This window comes from Megascapheus bottae, chromosome 22, assembly GCF_031878675.1.
Source record: "Megascapheus bottae isolate mThoBot1 chromosome 22, mThoBot2.hap1, whole genome shotgun sequence".
Lineage (NCBI taxonomy): Eukaryota > Metazoa > Chordata > Mammalia > Rodentia > Geomyidae > Megascapheus > Megascapheus bottae.
In genome coordinates this window covers 9,922,484-9,943,864 of record NC_143530.1, presented here as the reverse complement: position 1 = coordinate 9,943,864, position 21,381 = coordinate 9,922,484, and the positions used below count along the sequence as shown (strand labels likewise).

At 40.6% G+C, this 21,381-nt stretch overlaps 1 protein-coding gene across 1 annotated transcript in view; it reads left to right on the top strand.

The window, feature by feature from the left end:
* Dnah8 (dynein axonemal heavy chain 8) overlaps window positions 1-21,381 on the top strand; it is a 206,488-nt gene that overhangs the window by 29,389 nt on the left and 155,718 nt on the right. The window contains exons 12-23 of the mRNA XM_090355742.1: window positions 93-290; window positions 1,413-1,489; window positions 2,970-3,069; window positions 3,620-3,739; window positions 5,732-5,867; window positions 8,477-8,664; window positions 10,931-11,011; window positions 11,433-11,549; window positions 13,171-13,290; window positions 16,159-16,294; window positions 18,705-18,820; window positions 20,176-20,282. Of these exons, the coding sequence (XP_090211868.1) occupies window positions 93-290; window positions 1,413-1,489; window positions 2,970-3,069; window positions 3,620-3,739; window positions 5,732-5,867; window positions 8,477-8,664; window positions 10,931-11,011; window positions 11,433-11,549; window positions 13,171-13,290; window positions 16,159-16,294; window positions 18,705-18,820; window positions 20,176-20,282 (1,496 nt within the window). The remainder of the gene's footprint in view (window positions 1-92; window positions 291-1,412; window positions 1,490-2,969; window positions 3,070-3,619; window positions 3,740-5,731; window positions 5,868-8,476; window positions 8,665-10,930; window positions 11,012-11,432; window positions 11,550-13,170; window positions 13,291-16,158; window positions 16,295-18,704; window positions 18,821-20,175; window positions 20,283-21,381) is intronic.

The window sequence follows — 21,381 nt, the reverse complement described above, 5'->3', positions numbered from 1 at the left end:
AGTCAATGATTCTTCAGTACCTTGTTAAGAGCTAGTTCTAAAGGAGGGTCCTAATATTAAAAAAAATGTCATTTCTCTTTTTTATTTTAAAGATTAAAGAAATGATAACAATTGTGCAAACATATTCAGCTTTGAGCAATTCTACAATAGAAGGCATAGATATTATGGCAATAAAATTCAAAAATATTTATCAAGGGGTTAAGAAAAAGCAATATGATATTCTGGATCCACGAAGGACAGAATTTGACACAGATTTCTTAGAGTTTATGACAAAAATCAATGGTTTAGAGGTAAGTAGTTGTATAAACTTGTACTTAGGAAAACTGATGAGTGACCAGTAGTACTCTCCAGTATTGTAATTACAAATGGTCATATGTATTAATGTTTGCATACTTTTTTATTTTAATTAATTAATTTTTTGGTGGGTCATGGGGCTTGAACTTGGCCTGAGCGCTGTCCCTGAACTCTTTATCTCCAGGTTACAGCCCTATCCCTGGGCCTTGGTGTTGTCCCTGAGCTCTTCAGTTCAAGGCTATCCTCTACCCTTGAGCCTAACCCCATTTCCTGTTTTTTTCTAGAGGTTAATTGGCAATAAGAGTCTCAGGTCCTTTTGTACTCCTCTCTGAGTAGCTAGGATTACAGGCATGAGACACTGCACCTGCTCATACCTTTTATTTTAAAGTTTTATCACAAACTGATTGAAAACATTGTTAGTGTGGATGATTTTTTGAAGTAGTCCACAAAATACTTTCCATCTTGTGTGCTGGTGGCTCACACCTGTAATCCTGTCTACACAGGAGGCTCAGACCTGAGGACCAGGGTTCAAAGCCAGCCCTGGCAGATACATCTGAGAGACTCATCTCTAATTAACCACAAAAAACTGGAAGTAGAGCTGTGGCTTGAATGGTAGCATGTTAGCTCAGGGACAGGTCATGAGTTCAAGCCTGAGTATTGGCACAAACAAAAACATTATTGAGATATTTTACAGAACCATTTTTTTTGACAGTCCTGAGGCTTGAACTCAGGGCCTAGGCACTGTCCTTGGGCTTTCTCAAGTCTAGTGCTCCATTACTAGCCATAGCACCACTTCTGGCTTTTTCTGTGCATGTGATACCGAGGGATTGAGCCCTGGGTTTCCTGCAAGCTAGGCAAGCATTCTATCACTAGGCCACAATCCTGGCCCCACATTACCTTTGTATTACACTAAATCTTTGAGATCTATCATGTATTTTACATTCAGACCTTTCATTTCTAAGTAGTGACATGTCAGGTGCACAGTAGTGACACATGGCCTGTGTCCGTCATGCTAGTGTGTTTGAGGCTATTTTGATAATGTAAGGGACTCATTACCTTGTTAAACAAAGCTAATCTCTTCTGTGACATTGCATATGACTCAAGTATTAATGTTTTAGGTTCAAATACAAGCATTTATGAATACTACTTTTGGAAAAATCTTATCGTCTCAGCAGGCTCTTCAGCTGCTTCAAAGGTATGTATAATGCTTTTAAGTGGAGTTATGTCTAGGTAGGATAACTTTCTATTGGAAAATACAAATTTCGAAGAAGATACTCTTGGAAATCTCTCTTGTGTGAATCCTAAAAGTTTATAAATACTAATTTTTTTTTCCAGTGATTGTTGCATAGACTGGCAAATGGGGAAGACCTGTGTCAGAGGCCCTTTTGGATTTCTCTGTCTGTCTCTGTTTCTGTCTTGCTCTTTTGTTGGTTGACTATGACTTGAACTAGGGCCTGGGCACAGCCCCTGAACGCATTTGCTCAAAGCTAGCACTCTACTCCAGAACTTGGAGCCACAGTCTACTTCCAGGTTTTGAGTGTGAAATTGGAGATGAGTCTCACAGGGACTTTTCTGCCCAGGCTGGCTTTGAACCATGATGTTCAGACCTTAACCTCCTGAGTAGCAAGGATTATAAGTATGAGCTATCAGAGTTCCATCTTTTTTTTTTTTTTTTTTTTTTTTGTATCATGGGGTTTGAACTTGGCTTGGGCACTGTCCCTGAGCTCTTCAGCTCAAAGCTACCACCCTACCCCTGAGCCAAGCCCCACTCCCCGTTTTCTAGAGGTTAATTGGAGAGGTCTCTTGTCCTTTTGTGCTAGGGCTGGCTTTGAACCTTGATCCTAGATCTCAGCCTCCTGAGTAGGATTATAGGCGTGAGCCATCACACCCGGCTCTATCCCTTTTCTTAGAGCCAAGAAGATATGTCTTTTGGCCTGGCTTGGCCACTGTCCACATTATATAGATGTTCTATCTTGACAGACCATCATAAGATTAAAAGTAGACATGAAATGATTTTGATAATCGACAGAAGCCCCATATTTTCTCCTTCCCACCCCCCCACTCCTCTCTTTACCAATAATATGCTATTGTCAATTCATCTCCATTGTCAAAACATTATGAAGGCACTTCCTGTGCATGAGTTACTCTGCAATGGAAATCATATTTGGCTGGCAGTATTGTGACTGTAGATGTTTGAAACTATGGAACCATGGATATTGGCTGTGGTAGTCAATGTATTTCCCACCATCTCTGCTATGTCAACTTCCCATATATTCTTTTAGTGTTAATTTAAATATCGCCTTCCCAGTAAAGTCTTTCTTCATGACTCAGCTCCTTAGACTGGCTAAGTTTCCCATTATATGCATTTCCAATATCCTTCCATCTTCTTATTGTGTAGCAAGTGGTTGTCTCCCGTAGTCCCTGCTCCTTTGCACTCAGGACTTTGGCCACCAGCAGTAATTCAGGCCACCTAACCTTGGCTGACACCTACCTGTCTCTTCAAGGAGGTGATCGAAGAGTCTGGGAGAGCCAGGAGCATGCCTTGCTGATCACTGTGGAACCCAGGATAAAGCTGAGGCCTGCCTGGCACAGCTATTTGTCAATTGTGTGAATGAGTCTTTAGTACTCCAGCAATTCCTCATTTCCCTTTTTAATGACTCATGAATTCCTTTCAGATTTCAGAAGCTAAATATTCCCTGTCTGCAGTTAGAAATCAATCGTACAATAGAGCGAATTCTTCAGTATTATGTGGCTGAACTTGAAGCTACTAAGAAGGTAATTGTTAATTTATAAGTAGAGTAATACAATACCACTGTGTGTGTGTGTGTGTGTGTTGGAGTTTGAAGTCAAGGCCCTGGGGTTCTCACTTGGCTTTTTCCACTCAAGGCTGGAGCTTTACTATTTTTTTGTTTTTGTCATGGGCCTTGAACTCTGGGCTTGGGCTCTGTCCCTGACCACTTCAGCTCAAGGCTACCACCCTCCCCCTTAAGCCATAGCACCACTTAACAGTATTCTAGTAGCATGTTTTTCATACAGGTTCTGGAATTACAGCGGGCACTGCATAGCTCTTCTTTTGAATACTTCTTTAAACTTTGTGATTAGGGCAGAAAAAATGTAATAGAAAACAAAGGTTAAAAGAAGATTAAGTATCGCGCATTATAAGCACTGTTTTTGATCCATGGGTTATCATCTCTGAAATACATTTACATATTTATTAAGTATCTCTTTATACATGACATGGAAAAATGGTGTGAACGTAGCTGGAATTTTTTTTTTGCTTTCTCTATTACACTGAGTTTAAACATTAACATATTTTTAATTACAGCTTTATCATTCTCAAAAAGAAGACCCTCCTCTTGCTCGCAATATGCCCCCTATAGCAGGAAAAATTCTCTGGGTGAGACAGCTCTATCGGCGGATAAATGAGCCCATCAACTATTTTTTTGTAAGCTAAGCCATTAATTAAATTTATAATTTGCAAATTCTGGTGGTTGGAATGCAAGATTACATTACAAATGCATTGTATCCTGTCCTATTTGTGCTCAACATAGCAATTGGAGCCAGTGCAAAGGAAATTTAGCTTATAAAGAGACTAGAGTAGGGTATTTACGTTCAGCTGATAAGCCAGTTCAATTACAGTTATCTCTACATTGGAGAGTCTTATAATGCTGTGCCTTTGAACTACACAAGGCACTTGTAAAAGCTTTTAAATGCAACTGCTTTGCAAGCAGAATAAAGAGCAGATCTGCCACTGGATCTTAGGTCTATGAGGACTGATAGGTCACTGGTGTGTGTGTAATGTGGCTGAGAGTAAGATATTATGGGTATTCTTGTATGAGGTTCAGAGCCCTAGATGGCAGATGGCAGAGCGCATTGACAGCTTGCACACTTGAGATAATTATATTTCTGAAAAACATGGTAGTGCTAGTTTCACTGACTTGTGGAACTGCCACTTTGTCCTTTGGTTTTATTGGTTTTAGTATTGTGCTTATCTAAGGGACAACATAGCAGAATAGAGTTGATTTTCTTGATGCTTATGTCTACATATAAAACAGAATTACTGGGGCTGGGAGTTTGGCCTAGTGGTAGAGTGCTTGCCTAGCATGCATGAAGATCTGGGTTCAATTCCTTGGTACCACATACATAGAAAGAAAAAAAAAAGCCAGAAGTGGTGCTGAGGCTCAAGTGGTACAGCTCTAGCTTTGAGAAAGTCCAAGGACAGTGCTCAGGTCCTGAGTTCAAGCCCAGGACTAACAAAACAAAACAAACCAAAAACAGAATTGCTACAAATGATAGTCTTGCAAGTAACTTCATTTAGAGGATGTTACTAAACATATTTCTGCTGTTTCTCTTTAGCTGCCATCATTTATAGCAAATATTTAAAAAACACTAAAATTCTCACCTTAGATAAGAGGCCACTGTGGCCTCTTTCTTTTTTTTTTTTTTGCCAGTTCTGGGCTGTCCTTGGATTTTCTCAAGAAGCCACAGCACCATTTCTGGCTTTTTTTTTTTTTTTTTTTTTTTGCGGGGGGAGGATAGTCCTGGGGCTTGAGCTCAGGGCTTGAACACTGGCCTTGGGCTTTCTCAAGGCTGGTACTCTACCACTTGAGCCACAGTAGCACTTTCAGCTATTTTTTTTTTTTTTGCCAGTCCTGGGCTTGAGCTCAGGGCCTGAGCACTGTCCTTGGACTTTCTCAAGGTTAGAGCTCTACCACTTGAGCCTCAGCACCACTTCTGGCTTTTTTCTATGTATGTGGTACCGAGGAATCGAACCCGGGTCTTCGTGCATGCTAGGCAAGCACTTTAACCACTAGGCCAAACTCCCGGCCCTCGGCTATTTTTTATGTATATGGTATTGAGGAATCTAACCGGGTCTTCATGCATGCTAGACAAGCACACTTACCCCTAGGCCAAACTCCTGGCCCCATTTCTGGCTTTTTTTCTATGTGTGTGATACCAAGGGATTGAACCCAGGTCTTCCTGCATCCAAGCAAGCACTCTACTACTAGGCCAACTCCCAGCCCAACCATGACCTCTTTTTGAGATATTATTTCTTCCATTTATTTTTTATTTTAAACTTTTTGTTGTTGTTGTTTTGGGTCAGTTGTGGGGCTTGAACTCAGGGCCTGGGTGCTGTCCCAGAGCTTTTTGGCTTAAGGTTAGCACTCTACCACTTTTAGCCATAGCCTCACTTCCTGTTTTCTGGGGGTTAATTGGAGATGAGTCTCAGGAATTTTCCTGCCTGGGCTGGCTTTTGAAACCTGATCCTCAGATCTCAGCCTTCTGAGAAATTAGGTACCTCTGTCTTCTGAGGCCAAATCTAAATTCATAGCACAATTATTTGATGCCATGAAAAGTATCAACAGTTTATGAAAAAAGAATCTGCAGCCTCATAAAATGCATCCTTTTCTCTTTTGTCCCTTAAAAAAATAAACAGAAAAATTCAGACATTTTATCAAGTAACGAAGGGAAAGCTGTGATCCGACAGTACAACAAAATCTCATACGTACTAGTGGAATTCGAGGTGGTCTACCACACAGCCTGGGTCAAAGAGATTTCACAGTTACACTACGGTGAGTGGCATTCTGGGGCGTGGTGCTTCTGAATGAGTTCATGACGCTGGAGATTTTTTTTTTTTAATCTAATGTAAGACTAGTCAAGCTTTAGATTTAAGGATGTTTAATGGTTTACTTGTTTATAATGGGTTAATATTCTGGCTTTCAAGTAAAAGTTGTCATGACCTTTAAAAGTGATATAAGTTATGGCTTTCTTTGGAAAATAGTATTTAAATGTGAAAATATCTCTGGACATATTATCATCTAGATTTACGTAGGGTTTCCTGTTCATTGTGTTTTTCTTTGTGTTACAGATTGAAAGGTTAGTCCCATTTCAGAGGAGATCTGCTTGTAGCCTTCTCTCTGTCTCTTCCCCCCCACCCATTTTGCGTTCTCTTGCTTTCTTTTTCTCTTGCTAAATTCAGTTTCAGTTTTAAGCTCTAACACTTTAAAAGTGTTGGGGTTTGCGCTTTGGATAGAGTTGAGTTCAGGGCAAGGAATAACTCTTTACTGCCACCCTCCTGACGTCATCTAGGATGTGGTTCCTGTGTGGATTCAGTTATTGGTCAGATAATCTGCTTGTTTTGTCCTACCTTAATCTTGACCTCTTAACCATCCCTTGAACCTTAAGCCCCTGTCCATGACTTTGGTGGAACTGTACTGTATCCTGCAATATTTTCTGGTTCTTCAGTCAAATCACCTTTGAGCAGGGATGACACTTCAGGGACACGCTGCACGAATTTTGCCAGTGAGTTACTGGGAGTGATGGTGAGTAGGGCTTTTCCTATTTCTGCTTCTTGGTTCCATAGCTCTGGGGACACAGGAGCTGTACACAGGCCATTGATTCACTGCTAAGGGCCACCTAGCACTTGAGCCACAACACCACTTCCAGCTTTTTTCTATGTATGTGGTACCAAGGAATTGAACCTGGGTCTTCGTGCATGCTAGGCAATCACTCTACCACTAGGCCAAACTCCCGGCCCCCCTTTTTCCATAGTTTTAAGTGTTAGACCCTGTGTGTATGTGTATGCGTGTGTGTGTGTGTGTGTGTGTGTGTGTGTGTGTGTGTGTGTGTGCACGCGCATGTGTGTGCCAGTACTGGTTTTCAAGTGAGACTATGAGTACAGCACATCTTGATCAATGCTACTCCATCCAAAGAGAGTTTTTTGTTTGTTTGTTTGTATTTTTTTGCCAGTCGTAGGGACTGAACTTAGGGCCTGAGCACTGTCCTTGGACTTTCTCAAGGCTAGAGCTCCACCACTTTGAGCCTCAGCATCATTTCCAGCTTTTTTTCTATGTATGTGGTACCGAGGAATCGAACCCAGGTCTTCGTGCATGCTAGGCAAGCATTCTACCACTAGGCCAAACTCTTGGCCCCTGTCCTACTAGTTTTTATGTCTACAGTTCTTCCTTTATTTGAACCTATTCAAAAACAAGCTCAACCTATTGTTCCATAAAAGCCCTTTCTTAATCTTCCCTGATACCAAGTACTACCTTGCTCCTCTAAAATCTTTATTACATTTTATGATACTTATTGCTTTATATATCTCTTATCTGCTCTGCACATTCTAAGGGTATGTTCTGCGTCTGCCATCTTAAATCCTTTAAATAACAGTCAGGGCTAACTTTAAAAATTTTCTTTTTTTGGTACTAGTCATGGGGTTTGAACTTAGGACCTGGGTGCTGTACTAAGTTTTTATGCTCAAGGCTAGCATTCATCCACTTAAGCCAAAGTGCCACTTCTGGCTTTGGGATATTAATTAGAGATAAGAATATCATGGACTTGATGTAAAAATTAATGTTAATAAATTCTTTAATAAAAAAAATGTCATGGCCTTTCCTGCCTGGGCTGGCTTCCAACTGTGATCCTCAGATCTCAGCCTCCTGAGTAGTTAGTATTGTAGGCATGATCCACCTTCCCCCAGCCCAACATGGAGGTTTAGTTTAGGGAAACTTCTAGCTCCTTTGGGATCCAAGTGGAAAAAAAGTTTGAAGTCTATGACATGTATCGTCTTTTGTAGTTCTGTCCCTCTTAAGTGCTTTTTCTGGGGTTAAGTCATAACTCGTAAAATAAGCTGCATGTGGGGTCTAGACCTTAAAAATAAATGACAGGAGTGAAAAAAAGGGACTTTTTGGGCGAGGAAACTGAGTGGAGGGAAAAAGGAGAGGAGGATGAATATTCAAGTACATGAATGAAGATAAACTAATAAGTGATAGAATAGGAATGAAAAAGAAATAGAAGGGGAGCAGTTGATCAAGACACACTATGTGCATATATGGAAATAGCACAGTGAGGACTCTTTGAACAATTATTATAGGCTAATAAAATAAACTGAAGATCTCTTTGATCCAATCAGGAAAGTGTCACAGGCCACAGGATGATATTTTTAGTTCTTGGTCAAATATGATTTATCTGTGTCTGATCTCATGGCTTTCAGATACTGTACTTACATTTCTGAGTCTTAAGGGCTAACTCTGTGCTCAGCTACAGTGCCTTAGCACCCAAGTCTCCAGACTATTGTATCGCCTTTAAGTAAGAAGCAAACCATTCAGTGGGAGAAGCCATCTTGTCCGCACCCTGAAGCAGGAAGGAAGTAAACAGTGTCCCTTCTACTCATTTTCTGCAGCTTTACAAGCCACGCTTTTTGTGCGACATCCAGAAACAGGAAAGTTGCTGGTGAATTTTGATCCCAAAATTTTAGAAGTTGTTCGGGAAACCAAGTGTATGATTAAGATGAAGTTGGATGTTCCAGAACAGGCAAAGAGATTGTTAAAATTGGAAAGTAAATTGAAAGCAGACAAACTGTATTTGCAGGTAAGATAGATTTTTTTTAAAAATTATTTTTTGAAAGGGTGTGTGTGTGTGTAAAAAATATATCCCTAAAGGTATGCTGACATGAAGAGGGAGTTTATCATGAAGCTGATTCTTGACAGAAGTAAAACACTGATTTTCAAACAAAAGGAGAGATTAAGAGGTGGATGGTAGGAAGGCAGAAGAACATTAGACTCACTCTTAGACTTCTAGGCAATAAAGATAGAGATAGTGGTTCTGAAGAAGTTGTTCTTTATAATTTTAAGGACTAAGTGCATTAAATTTAATGACATTTACTACTAGAGTACTAACAAGATAAAAATTAAGAGGGTTATCTATAAAATGACATGAGTAAACATTGTGAAATAGGGCTTTATTCCCATGCCAGTTCAGTAGTGGGGAGACTAATATTTAAAAAGAGAGAGAGAGAAAAAATGGTAAAGTAAAGGTGACAGTCCAAAGTGGCATTGTAGAAGGCGAATTATAATATATTCAAATCCTAATGCACAGTTTCTGTGAAGAAGTATAAGTACTACTGGGATTCTCTAGAATAGCAGTATCAAACAGCAAGATGTATGGGTCACTGGTGGCTCAGACCTGTAATCCTACCAGGAGACAGAGCTCTAAGGATTATGATTCAAATCCATCTGGGACAAATCCTCTTCTCTCCAATTAACCAGCAAAAAGCCAGAAGTGGAGGTGTGGCTCGAGTGGTAGGACACTAGCTTGGAATAGAAAAGCCAAATGAAAGTTAAACCCTGAGTTTCAGCCCCAGGACCAGCACAAAAGCAAAAGCAGCAGACTGCTAACCTCAGAGTTCTTGTGCTCTTCAGGAAGGCGATAGACGTATATTTGGGAAATGTGGGAAGCAGGTAGGTGCAAAGATGTTCTGTCCCATTTTTTTGGCAGCAGCAAAAGATGCATCTTAATCTAACAATAGAGAATTGATTACCTATGGGTCATGGAATGAATACAGAACAGTTAATGGAATTGCTGATTACTCAATGCAACGTGGGTTAACTACTTTTATAACTAAGTAAATACAGACTATCCCTGTTTCTGGCTGGAAGGAATAATATGAGTCTGTCATTTTCAATATGTCACTCTATTTAAGACTCTTGGTTTAATTAATATCCATATCTGCATAAGGACAAACTGGTAATAAGGGAGTCCTTTTGGAAACAAACAAATATCAAGGACTGAGGGAATTCCAATTTAAAATTAGAGTTATACTAATATGTGAAACTGAGGAGATCAGTAAAGATAAGGATAGTAGACCAGAGATTTAGCCCCCCCAACAGTTCTTTCAAAGTAACAGCTTAACTGAAATATAATTTACAAACCATGCAATTTATTCACCAAATGCATAATTAAATGGCTTTAGTATATCCACAAAACTGCACATTCAATTTTAGAACATTTTCATCTCCTCCCCCCAAAAAAAAATTCCCATTAGAATTTGTTTGCCATTTCCCCTTAAATCTCCCCAAACTCAACCCTGGAAACCACCCAGTCTCTTGGTCTCTGTGGATTTGGCTGTTCTGGACATTTCATATACATGGAATTATGTCATATGTAGTCTTTTTCTTGGATAATCTTTTCAGAGTTGCTTATTTTATTGTGGCTGTAAAGGCGTAGCTAAATTTATTTAATTTCAAGAAGCAATTATGGCCTCAGTGATGAGTATGTTCTCATGTGTTAGGAGATAATGAACAGAAAGGGAAAGTCTATAACAGATTCACAAATAGGTAATTATCTTCACAATTTAAAATAAATATGACATCCGCCAAGAGAAATAATCAGTATGAAAAATGAAAATCCAAGTAGTGCTATTAACTTGTTGCTTAAAGAGAGAGTGCTCAGAGAGTCAGACACGGACTGAGATCTGAAGACTGCGGTTCAAAGCCAGTCTGGGCAAGAAAGTCTGTGGGATTCTTATCTCCAGTGAACCAGCAAAAAGCGAGAAATAAAGGTGTGGGTCAAGTGGTAGAGCTCCACCTTTGACAGAAAAAGCCAAGCAAACATGGGAGACCATGAGTCAATCCCCAGTCTTGGCATGGAAAAAGAAGAAAGAATGTTCAGGTAATTTAGAGGTGATGCAAAAATATGGTCAATCAGTATACATTTAAATGAATGTTTCTCTTTTCATAATAGCAAAACTTGAGGCAACAGGTATAGTAAAACCTTTCTGGTATGAATAAAAATGTGCCTACTGCTTTTAAATGAATTAATATATACTATTCCACTCTCTTTTCTTTTAAAAAAACAGGGTCTTCTGCAGTATTATGATGAGTTATGTCAGGAAGTACCTTCTGTGTTTGTCAATCTGATGGCTCCTAAAACAAAACAGGTTGGCAATGCTAAAGATTTTTAAAAATTTCCCTGTTATGTAAAATTAGACTGAAGTTCTATAGATTATATGGATTTTAGGATCATGAAGTTTTGCTTATCTGTCTTTTCTAGTTCAGCATCATAGCTCTCATTTTTTTTTTACCATATGGAACAATTTCTTGTCTATGTCTTTGAAAAATAAGTTAATCTAAAAGGTTGCAAGCTGTTTCTAAAAATTCACAGTTGCTTCTTGGATAGCCAATGATGATTTCAAACAAAAAGTCACCATAAAGATGACACTAGGCACAAGTGTGGGAAAACATAGTTAAGGAAAAATAACATCATATCTGTAACTGATAAGAGAAATCCTTTTTTTTTATAAACACAGATGCTCTCATTAACAGTGAAGCTATTACATTTTGGCTTTTTTCCCCCCCAAGGTGGAATTTGTGTTGAGACAGGGTCTCACTATACTAACGTGGTCATCTTTAACTCTGGAACGCTTCTTTCATGAAGTAGAGTCTGTTTTGGATATGTTCAATCAACTTTTAAAGAAGGTAAAATTGATATATTTTTAAAATCTGGGGGCTGAGAACATGGTCTACTGGTAGAGTGCTGGAAAAAAATGTGAATATAGTCATATTCAGAATGTAAGTACTGAATTGATTAAGGACTGAAGCCTTTTAATGACTATGATTTTTTAAAACAAGTATTCATTAAAAAGTAAACTTTTTTTCTTTTGCTGATTTTGGTCTCTTTCTCGCTGAGGGGAGGGAGGGAGGGAGGGAGAAAGGGAGGGAGAGTATACTGGGGGTTAAACTCAGGGCCTTGTGCTCTTGCTTGATTTTTTTTCCACTCAAGTCTAAGGCTCTACCCCTTGAACTACAGCCTCATGTGCAGATTTCTCCCCTCCTCCGGCTTTTAGTTGGTTAATTATAGATAAGAATCTCAGAGGCTTTTCTGCACTGGTTTGTTTTGAACTATGAGCTTCAGATCTCACCCTCCTGAGTAGCTAGGAATTACATGTGGGCCACCAGTGTACAGATACTAATTTGGGTCTTTTTCATCTAAGTTGCCTTGGGTTTACTCCTGAGTTACTACCTCTGCCTTCAATATGCTAAAATGTTCCAACCTGCAATTTATAAAATGGACTGATTGTAGGCTGTTCAGCCAGAAGAGTGGAGTGCTTAAATATTATGACGGTATCTAATATTAAGTAGTTGAGTGTTAGTGTAATGGGAGATACTGTCTATTATTTTCTGACATGTTTGTTGCATAGACCATGCATATAAATATATATATACACATATATATTATTATTTTTTTGTTGGTCCTAGGGCTTGAACTCGGGGCCTGGGCACTGTCCTTGAGCTTTTCAGCACAAAGCTAGTGCTCTACCACTTTTAATCCAAAGCACTACTTCCAGTTTTCTGGTAGTTAGTTGGAAATAAGAATCTTATGGACTTTTGTGCCTGGGCTGGCTTTCAATCTCGATCCTCAGATCTCAGCCTCCTGAGTAGCTAGGATTACAGGCGAGAGCCACTGCACCTGGCTCATTCATGTTTTTTAATGCACTCATCCGTCTGTCATGGTATCAACATGTAATAGCCAAATTTAGAATCAGATAAAACCACAGAGGATCTGCCTTTCCTAGCTGTGTATTTCTCTCTAGGTTTCCTGACTTTTCTGAGCCTTGATGTCTTTATAAGCAGGAGTGTTGATGCTTCCTTTGCTGGAATGAGGATCAGAGTGTCACATGCAGAAATGCAGTATGATGTGATAGACACATAACTGCTCAAGAAAACATAAGTTGCAGGCCAAACGTTCTTGGCACATGTATTCCTAAAACTCAATCAAATAATACTTGACTCAGGATGCAACTTCCCATTTCCTAAATCAATATATTGCCTATGTTTTAAAAAAGATAAAAAGACTGGGGCCGGGAGTTTGGCCTAGTGGTAGAGTGCTTGCCTAGCATGCATGAAGACCCCAGTTTGATTCCTTGGTACCACATACATAGAAAAAAAGCTGGAACTGGTGCTGAGATTCAAGTGGTAGAGCTCTAGCCATGAGAAAGTCCAAGGACAGTGCTCAGGCCCTGAGCTCAAGCCCAGGACTGGTCAAAAAAAAAATAAAATAAAGGGATTATTGATTTGAAATCTTTTTTGTTGTTGGTAGGTCAGTGACTTGTGTGAAATGCATATCGATACAGTTCTCAAGGAGATAGCCAAAACCGTGTTAATATCTTTGCCTGAAACTGGTGCTACCAGAGTAGAAGATATGTTGACTTTCAATGAGGTATGCATTTATTTGTTATATAATAAAGAAATAAAGAGTTACAAAATGAAAATGTGTAAATTTATTTTTTATCGGTCATGGGGCTTGAACTCTGGGCCTGGGAGCTGTCCCTGAGCTCTTTTTTGCTCAGTGCTATTGCTCTACTACTTTGAACCACAGTACCACTTTCAGTTTTCTGGTGGAGAGAAGAGTTCAACCTTGAACCATGATCCTCTGATCTCATCCTCCTGAATAGCTAGGATTACAGGCATGAGCCACTAGTGCCTGGCTGTAAATGTGAATTAATAATCTAAAAGCATCTAAAAGCCAAACACCAGTGGCTAAAGCCTAGAATCCTAACTACTACTCAGGATGCTGAGTTCTGAGGATTGTGGTTTGAAGCCAGCCTTGGCAGGGATATCCATGAGATTCTTATCTCCACTTAGCCAACAAAAACCTGGAAATGGAGCTGTGTCTCAAGTGGTAAAGCACCAGCCTTAAACTAAAAAGCTAAGCAAGAGCTTGAGGCCCCAAGTTCTAGAGTGCATGCGTATACACACACACACACACACACACACACACACACACACACACACACACACACACACACACACACACACACACACACACACACACACACCCCACAATCTTTAAAAGTAGCATATTAAAAAAATTAACAGCAACAAAGATTTATTTGACTGGCAATGGCTCGAGTCCATGACTACAACCTGGACATTACATTACTAATCTTAAACTAATGCTGGAGTTCCCTGGGGTACTGTCAGGAGTTTGTGACTCTTCTTCTCTGAGCATGGCCGTTTTCCTCATGCTTTTTTTTTTTCTTTATTTTTTGGCCATTCCTTGGGTTTGGACTCAGGGCCTGAGCATTGTCCTTGGGCTTTCCTCAAGGTTAGTGCTCTATCACTTGAGCCACAGCACCACTTCTGGCTTTTTCTGTATATGTGGTACTAAGGAATCGAACCCAGGGCTTCATGCGTGCTTGGCAAGCACTCTACCACCAGGCCATGCTCCCAGCCCTTCCTCGTGCTTTTTAATTATTCCTTTCCAGTCACTCAGCCAGTCACCATCTCCTCCCCTTCCCCTTGACTAGATTTTGCTTCTTATCCTTGAATTGTCTCTTCCTTACTTAGCACTCATTTCTTAGGTCAGGCCCTAAAACTCATTTTGAGGTTAGCACTTTATGTTGTGCTCTTCCAGCTCTCTTTCCTTTCATACTTAGTCCTTTTCATGTTCATCCACATTGCCACTGAATCCGTTAGTGCAACTCTCCAGCTGAAATCCTTCTGTGGCAGTGCCACGTAACCCTTACAGCACAAAACCTTACCTCCCTAGCATCACCTCATCCTGACATTATTCCACTCTGCTCACCCTGCATTAACTCAAAAGCACAAACACAGGAGCTTATTCATTTTTGAGGGCCTGACACATAACAATATCTCTCCACAGTACTCCATTTGTTTGTTTGTTTGTTTTTTGTTTTTTTTGCCAGTCCTGGGCTTGAGCTCAGGGCCTGAGCACTGTCCTTGGACTTTCTCAAGGCTAGAGCTCTACCACCTGAGCCTCAGCACCACTTCTGGCTTTTTTCTATGTATGTGGTACTGAGGAATCAAACCTGGGTCTTCGTGCATGCTAGGCAAGCACTCTACCACTAAGCCAAACTCCTGGCCCCAAAGTACTCCATTTGTACCTTGAACTGAATTGTTGTTTTTCTTTTCCCTTGCCTATCTTGTGCCTCTGCTGGTTTGGTAGATCTGACAAGGACTCCTTTCCCAAGGGTACAGTCTGGCTACATCCGTTTCTTTTCTTTTGGCCCATTCATAATGAAACCATCTTCTTGTGGTGTATATACTTATAATTCTATGGACACTACGAATTGCTAAGAGAGGAAGTCTATACCATAGGAGAGAATTTGTATTGAGTACAAATGAACAAAAATAATTACATGCATAGAAAGAAAAACAGACTGAATAAGATTGTGGCATTTTTATCAATGGCACAAGAAATAAAGACATGGTTATTATTATGTCAGGTGTGTATGTGTGTGTGTGTGTGTGTGTTGTTTGTTTTTTCTTTTTTTTCTACCAGAACCAGATCCTTAAAATCAGGGCCTTTTGTTCTTGCTTGACTATTTTACTTAAGACTGGTGCTCTATTACTTGAGTCAAGCTCCACTTCCAGCTTTTTCCTGATTAATTGAAGAGTCTTATAGACTCACCCAGGCTTTGAACAGCAATCCTCAGGGTCTCCTGATTAGCTAGGATTATGGATGTGAGCCACTAGCGCCTCCGGTGGCGCCATTTAGAAGAGCACCTTTGTTGCATTCATTGTTCTAGAGTCCTAGGAGTTAGACACCATCATCAGATGGTCCATTGTGGTGAGAGCAAGGAGTTCTAGGGGCCAGCTTCCCATGATGCAGAGGAAGGCGGAGGAGAAAAAAACAAGGTGGCCTGATTTGGAGAATGACACCTAGAGTGTCTGGTGAAGTGGACTGAAGGGAGAGGGGAGAGGCAAGGGATTGTCCCTAGGTTAATCAAGTAATAGAAATGCTTTTCACAGGGATGTTGTTCACAGCTCCTGCCTCCATTTTTCTTCCTTTTGCTTCCATGGATGGAAGTATCCAATTTTGTATCTGAAACATTATGCCACTGGCAATGATTTTCATTAATTTGCTCATTAATTCGGGTACTGCTGGGCTGGGGACGGAGTGCAGGGCCTGGGGCAGTGTGGTAAGTGCGCCACTGCCGCCCATCTCTCTAGCTCAGCCCCAGTTTTCAAGTGAAATTAATTAGAGTTTTATAAATTAAAGTCCTTTTCATAATTTTGTTTTTAGGGATCTGAAAGTTAACAGTCATCTTTCTTTGTTTAATAGACATATACAAAAGAATGGGCTGATATTCTAAACCACAAGAGCCGGAATGTGGAAGAGGCTGTCAAAGAACTTATATTAATCTTTGAGCAAATTTATGCAGTTAAGTACACTGGGAAAGGAAGAAAAAAGTTACCAGGTAATTTCACTAACTGATGTGTGAGTCATAAGAGCAATGCCCTTAGCTGTAGTAGATAACAAAATTATAGATTCAGGAGGGCAAGAGCTGGTGAGCATAAACTATGCTGTTGGTATAAAACAGCTCAGGCTCAGTGCTCTTCATTAGCGGACACAGAGTGGGGACTGTTTCTGAAAGCCAACAGGGGGCAACCCCACTTCTACCCACAGTGCTCTCAGTCTTCTCCTTTTCTTCTTTCCTTTCCTTTCCATCCTTCCCTTCTTTTCTTCTCTCGTCCCCTTAGCCTATCTCATCCCTTTGAACATGAGATGAATTTCACCCCCCCCTCTTTTTCCATGGTACTGGGGTTTGAACTCAGGACCTTGTGCTTGCTCTGCAAGTGCTTTCCCACGGAACCTGCACCTCCAATTTTTACTTTCCCCCCTAAATTAGCCAGGCATGCGTAAAATCTATTTTCACAAATCTGAGTGTCTTTTACAAACACTTTCCACCCAGTTCAGATCATTCTTGGGATGAAATGAACTGTGTATTCCTACTTAGAACAGTTTTGGGGTTCGGGGTATAGGTCAGTGGGGTCTAGATGATGAAGCGTGTGCTCTTGAGGGAGCAGAGGCTGCAGCACAGGCGGCTCTCTGTGTGGGAGCTTTGTAGGGAGAATGAAGGTATCCGAAAAAAGCTTTATGTCTTAACCGTAGCTTTTGACTACTTCAGTTTTACGGGAAGAAAGGCTCACATCACATCATCCTTCGAAGCAAATCTCTATCACAGCATGCTCGGATTGTTTAAAGATAAGGGGCCAAGGGGCCGGGAGTTTGGCCTAGTGGTTAAAGTGCTTGCCTAGCATGCATGAAGACCCGGGTTCGATTCCTCGGTACCACATACATAGAAAAAAGCCGGAAGTGGTGCTGAGGCTCAAGTGGTAGAACTCTAGCCTTGAGAAAGTCCAAGGACAGTGCTCAAGCCCAGGACTGGCAAAAAAAAAAAAAAAAAAGATAAGGGGCCAATTCTACTTTGCTGCATTTCCTGTTCTCCCTACTTCAGAATCTTACTTTTGACCTAAGGAAAGTCCTCATTTCCTATCCTTCAGTAAATTCATGTTAATGTGCCCAAGAGAGAAGCTGCTGAATTTAAACTGTATCAGGAGTGGGGAATTTGAAGGCAAGATTCTCTAGCAGGACAATTGTTTTGTTTCCCTGTGTCCTAGATTAGGGTTTTGAACGTGAGACTTTTTCATTTTGTTCAGATTGTCCTGCTCTTAGAATTTGGGGTGTAAATTTTGAATTGATCCCATTGTTTGGAATTTACCCTGTCATTTGAAAGCACGTTTTTGAAATTAGCTTTCAAGCTCTGGAGCAGATCAATTTAAGTAAACATTTAGAGCTGAGGTTTTACTGGTTATTATAAAGGGGTGTGTCTGTTAGTCAGGAGCCCTGCTTGTCCAAATATGGGCTTTTCCTACTCGTTCTGTCTAGGGAACATGCGAGGCTGCCACCAACGAGACTTAGTACTAAAGGGCCAAGTCCAAGGACATGAGAGAGGGAGTGGCAAACAAACATGCGCTAGGGTACCTGCTGGGAGCTAGCTTTTGTAGTGAGATGAGAACATTTTAGTTAAGCAGAAAGTGACATTGCAAGAAGAGAAAGATAGGGTCAAAGAGATGGACAGACAGACAGACAGGGAAATAGGGGGAGTAACTATGCTTTGGAAAGTGGTTCTTGGTGCAGTGGGAAGGATACTTGGTGACGTTTAGGGACATTGTGGTTGTCATTCAGTGTTGGGAGTTGCTCTACTAGGAGAGCAGAATTTTCCAACCCAGGATATCAGCAGTGCTGAGCCAGGCTCTGGTAACAACTGTTCAGAGCAAGTCTTCTTTTCCTCTTGGAGTTTCTCCATTAATGTCAAAACCACAGCTCATACAGCTATAAACCTCAACAGATAGATATTAGAGAGATAATATTGAAACCTTAATTTTTTAAAAAAAATTCTTGATAGTAAGAGAGGATATACTGACAGAATGTATCTGTTTCGTGTGTGTGTGTGTGTGTGTGTGTGTGTGTGTGTGTGTGTGTGTGTACATGTACCAGTACTGGAGGTTGAACTCAGGGTTTCATACTCACATTTGATTTTTTCACTCAAAGTTGGCTTTGAACCTCAATCCTCATATCTCAGCCTCCTGAGTAGCTAGTATTACAAGCATGGCCAACAGCATCTGTCTCAGAACATAGTACTTAATCAAAGGGTGACTCCTAAAGAACTAATTCCAAGAAAATCTTCAGTAAATGTAAATTATTTAGTTTTAAAATGAGAACCTTTCTTTAAGAAGTGAGCTTCCTAATAAGAATTAGCCATATAAAACAAATCTAATCCTAAAAACTAATCAAGCGTCACCTTTTCAATCTTCTATTTGTAGAACAACGGAAACATGTTGTTTTTGGAAATGAACCAGAAGAGGCGGAAAACAATGACTATGATGATGAGGTGGTGAAGGAGGTGGATAGCAATGACCAAGAAGATGAATTTAAAAAGGTCATTTTGAAAACGGGACAGCCACATGCAGTTTTGCAGAACTGTGATTCAAAGAGGGCTTTTTTTAAAGTTTAAAAATTGTTTTTATAAAGGTGATGTACCGAGGGGTTAGTAATGTCAGTCAGGCAGTGCGTAATTTCTTTTTGGACAGTGTCACCCCTTCCCTCGCTTTCTCCCAGTTTTTCCCAGCCATTCCTACCCACAAGTTGTATAGTTTGTTTTCCACATGGTATCGGGTGAGTATCACTGCTGTATTTGTTTACCCTTTGTCCTCTCTCCACCCCCACCTCCCCAAAGACTGATAAACAAACAAGACAAAAAGAAAAAAAAAAACTGGTTTCCATTTCCTGGAATTCCTTTTGATAAATAGTATTTTACATGACCAGAGGCACTGCAGCTTTGTTTCCTCATGGAGGCTAAGTGTAGACAGGCATGTATCCAGTCCCTGTCTCATCTAGAGCAGAAGTCTGAGCAGTACGTTTCCACTGTACCCTGCAGGATCAGGCAGAATCCAGCAGTCTTGGCAGGTTTCCTGACAGTATTCACTGTGACTCAGCATGTGTTGCTGCCAATTTTTTCTTCACCCTATAGCGCTAGACCTTGACTTGATCACATTTGTTTGTTTGCTGGCTAGTGCTTGACCTCTTAAAACACAGCTCCATTACCAGCTTTTTGGTAATTGGAGATAAGAGTCTCACAGACTTTCCTGCCTTTGAACCCTGATCCTCCTGAGTCTCTGGAGTAGCCAGGTTTACAGAAGTGAACCATCAACACGCCGCTTTCACGCCGCTTTAGTTACCGCATGTAATGGAGTTTTCTTTACCACAGTCCTAGTTCTGAGTTTCTTGGGGCCCAGGGCCTGCAGTTTTAGCTAGCATTGTGAGTGACGTATGGCCAGAGAGAGACCCTGAACAGGCAGACCTTAGCATTGACTTGGAGAAACTTGAGCCTGAGGGTTGAGAAGGGTCTGTCTCCCTACCTTATTGGGGCTTGGGACTTATCAGCCTCTTGTCACACCCCCACATTGGAAATGCCTCAGTTTGGGGGTACCTGTGTGTGAATTATTGAGTGTTGAGCAAACCAGGATTTATTTTGAACACGCTATTTTTGAATTTTTGCCCTTAATTCCTCTTGTTTTGCTGGGGTGCTCAGGCAAGCACACGTTTCACATGTTGCTGTTTGTCTAAAGAAATCCACATGAGTAGTTTAGGATTAAATTTCTTTCTACAGTGACACTGAGATTGTGTAGTTTATTATTTCTTATATTTCCCATGTCACTTTGAATGCTATGTTACTGCTTTGGAGAAGATAGATTTATTTCTGGGAAACAAATTTAATATGATTTCTCATTACAGGAATGCAAAGAGGTCTTTGCTTTTTTCTCTCATCAATTATTGGACAGTCTTCAAAAAGCGACACGTTTGTCTTTGGATACAATGAAAAAGAGAATATTTGTTTCAAGGCAAGTTGAAAATATGCTAAGTCTATGTAGTAATACTACCTGTAATAATGTAATTATAATAATGTCTTACTTTAAGTTATTGAGTTTTAAAAGAGAAGACTTAAAATGCTCATTGAAAGGCTGTGTGGGAAAACCTTCTTTAATACTACAAGAGCAGAGGTCAGCTGGGTGCAGTGGTTCATACATGTAAACCTAGCCACTTGGGAGGTAGAGATGGGATGGTTTCAGTTTGAGACTGGTTTGGGGTGAGGGGAGATAAAGTTGGTGAGACCCCATCTCAATCAGCAAGCAGATGCGTTAGCATGCATCTCACGATCACAGCTATGTGGAAGGAATAGATAGAATTGCAGTCCAAGTCTGGCCTGGGTGAAAATACAAGACTCTTCTAGAAAAATAATGGAAATCTGGGCCCTGATGGCTCATGCCTATAATCCTAGTTACTCAGGAGATCTGAGAATTGTAGTTCAAAACCAGCCTGGTTCGTGAGACTCTTATCTCTAGTTAACCCCCAGAAAACCGGAAGTGGCAGTGTGGCTGGAATGGTAGAAAACTAGCCTTGAGCTGAAGAGCTCAGGGATAGCAGCCGGGCCCAGAGTTTAAACCCCACTACTGACAAAAAGAAAAGAAAAGAAAAACAATGGAAACCAAAAAGGGCTGGCATGTTGCCCTGAGTTTAAATCCTAATACTGTCAAGAAAAGAGAAAGTCCAAGAGCCAAGCCAAAATTAACAGGAATGAAATGAATAGCCCCATTCCTAGCATCCAGGCCAAGATGAAGACCTCTGAGTGGATTCCTGCTTACTTGAATGTCAAGAGCCATTTGGATGTTGAGAACATTCTCAGGTCAAACAAAATTGCCGATACAGGCAGACAGTCATGGCAGCCAGTGAGAAGCATACCTATCTGTCTCATCATACACCATATTTCGAGGGCCTTGTGTGGCAGGTGACTCCACCCCCATAAAATTCCTGCATACATCATAGTCTATCCGTGGCTGTGATGTATTTGGAAGAATGGATTCATGTTGATTTGCAAGTTCTACAGGACGTAAAATGGTTTCTGGAGAGGGGCTGATACTCAAGATCTCACTTGTCTAAAAT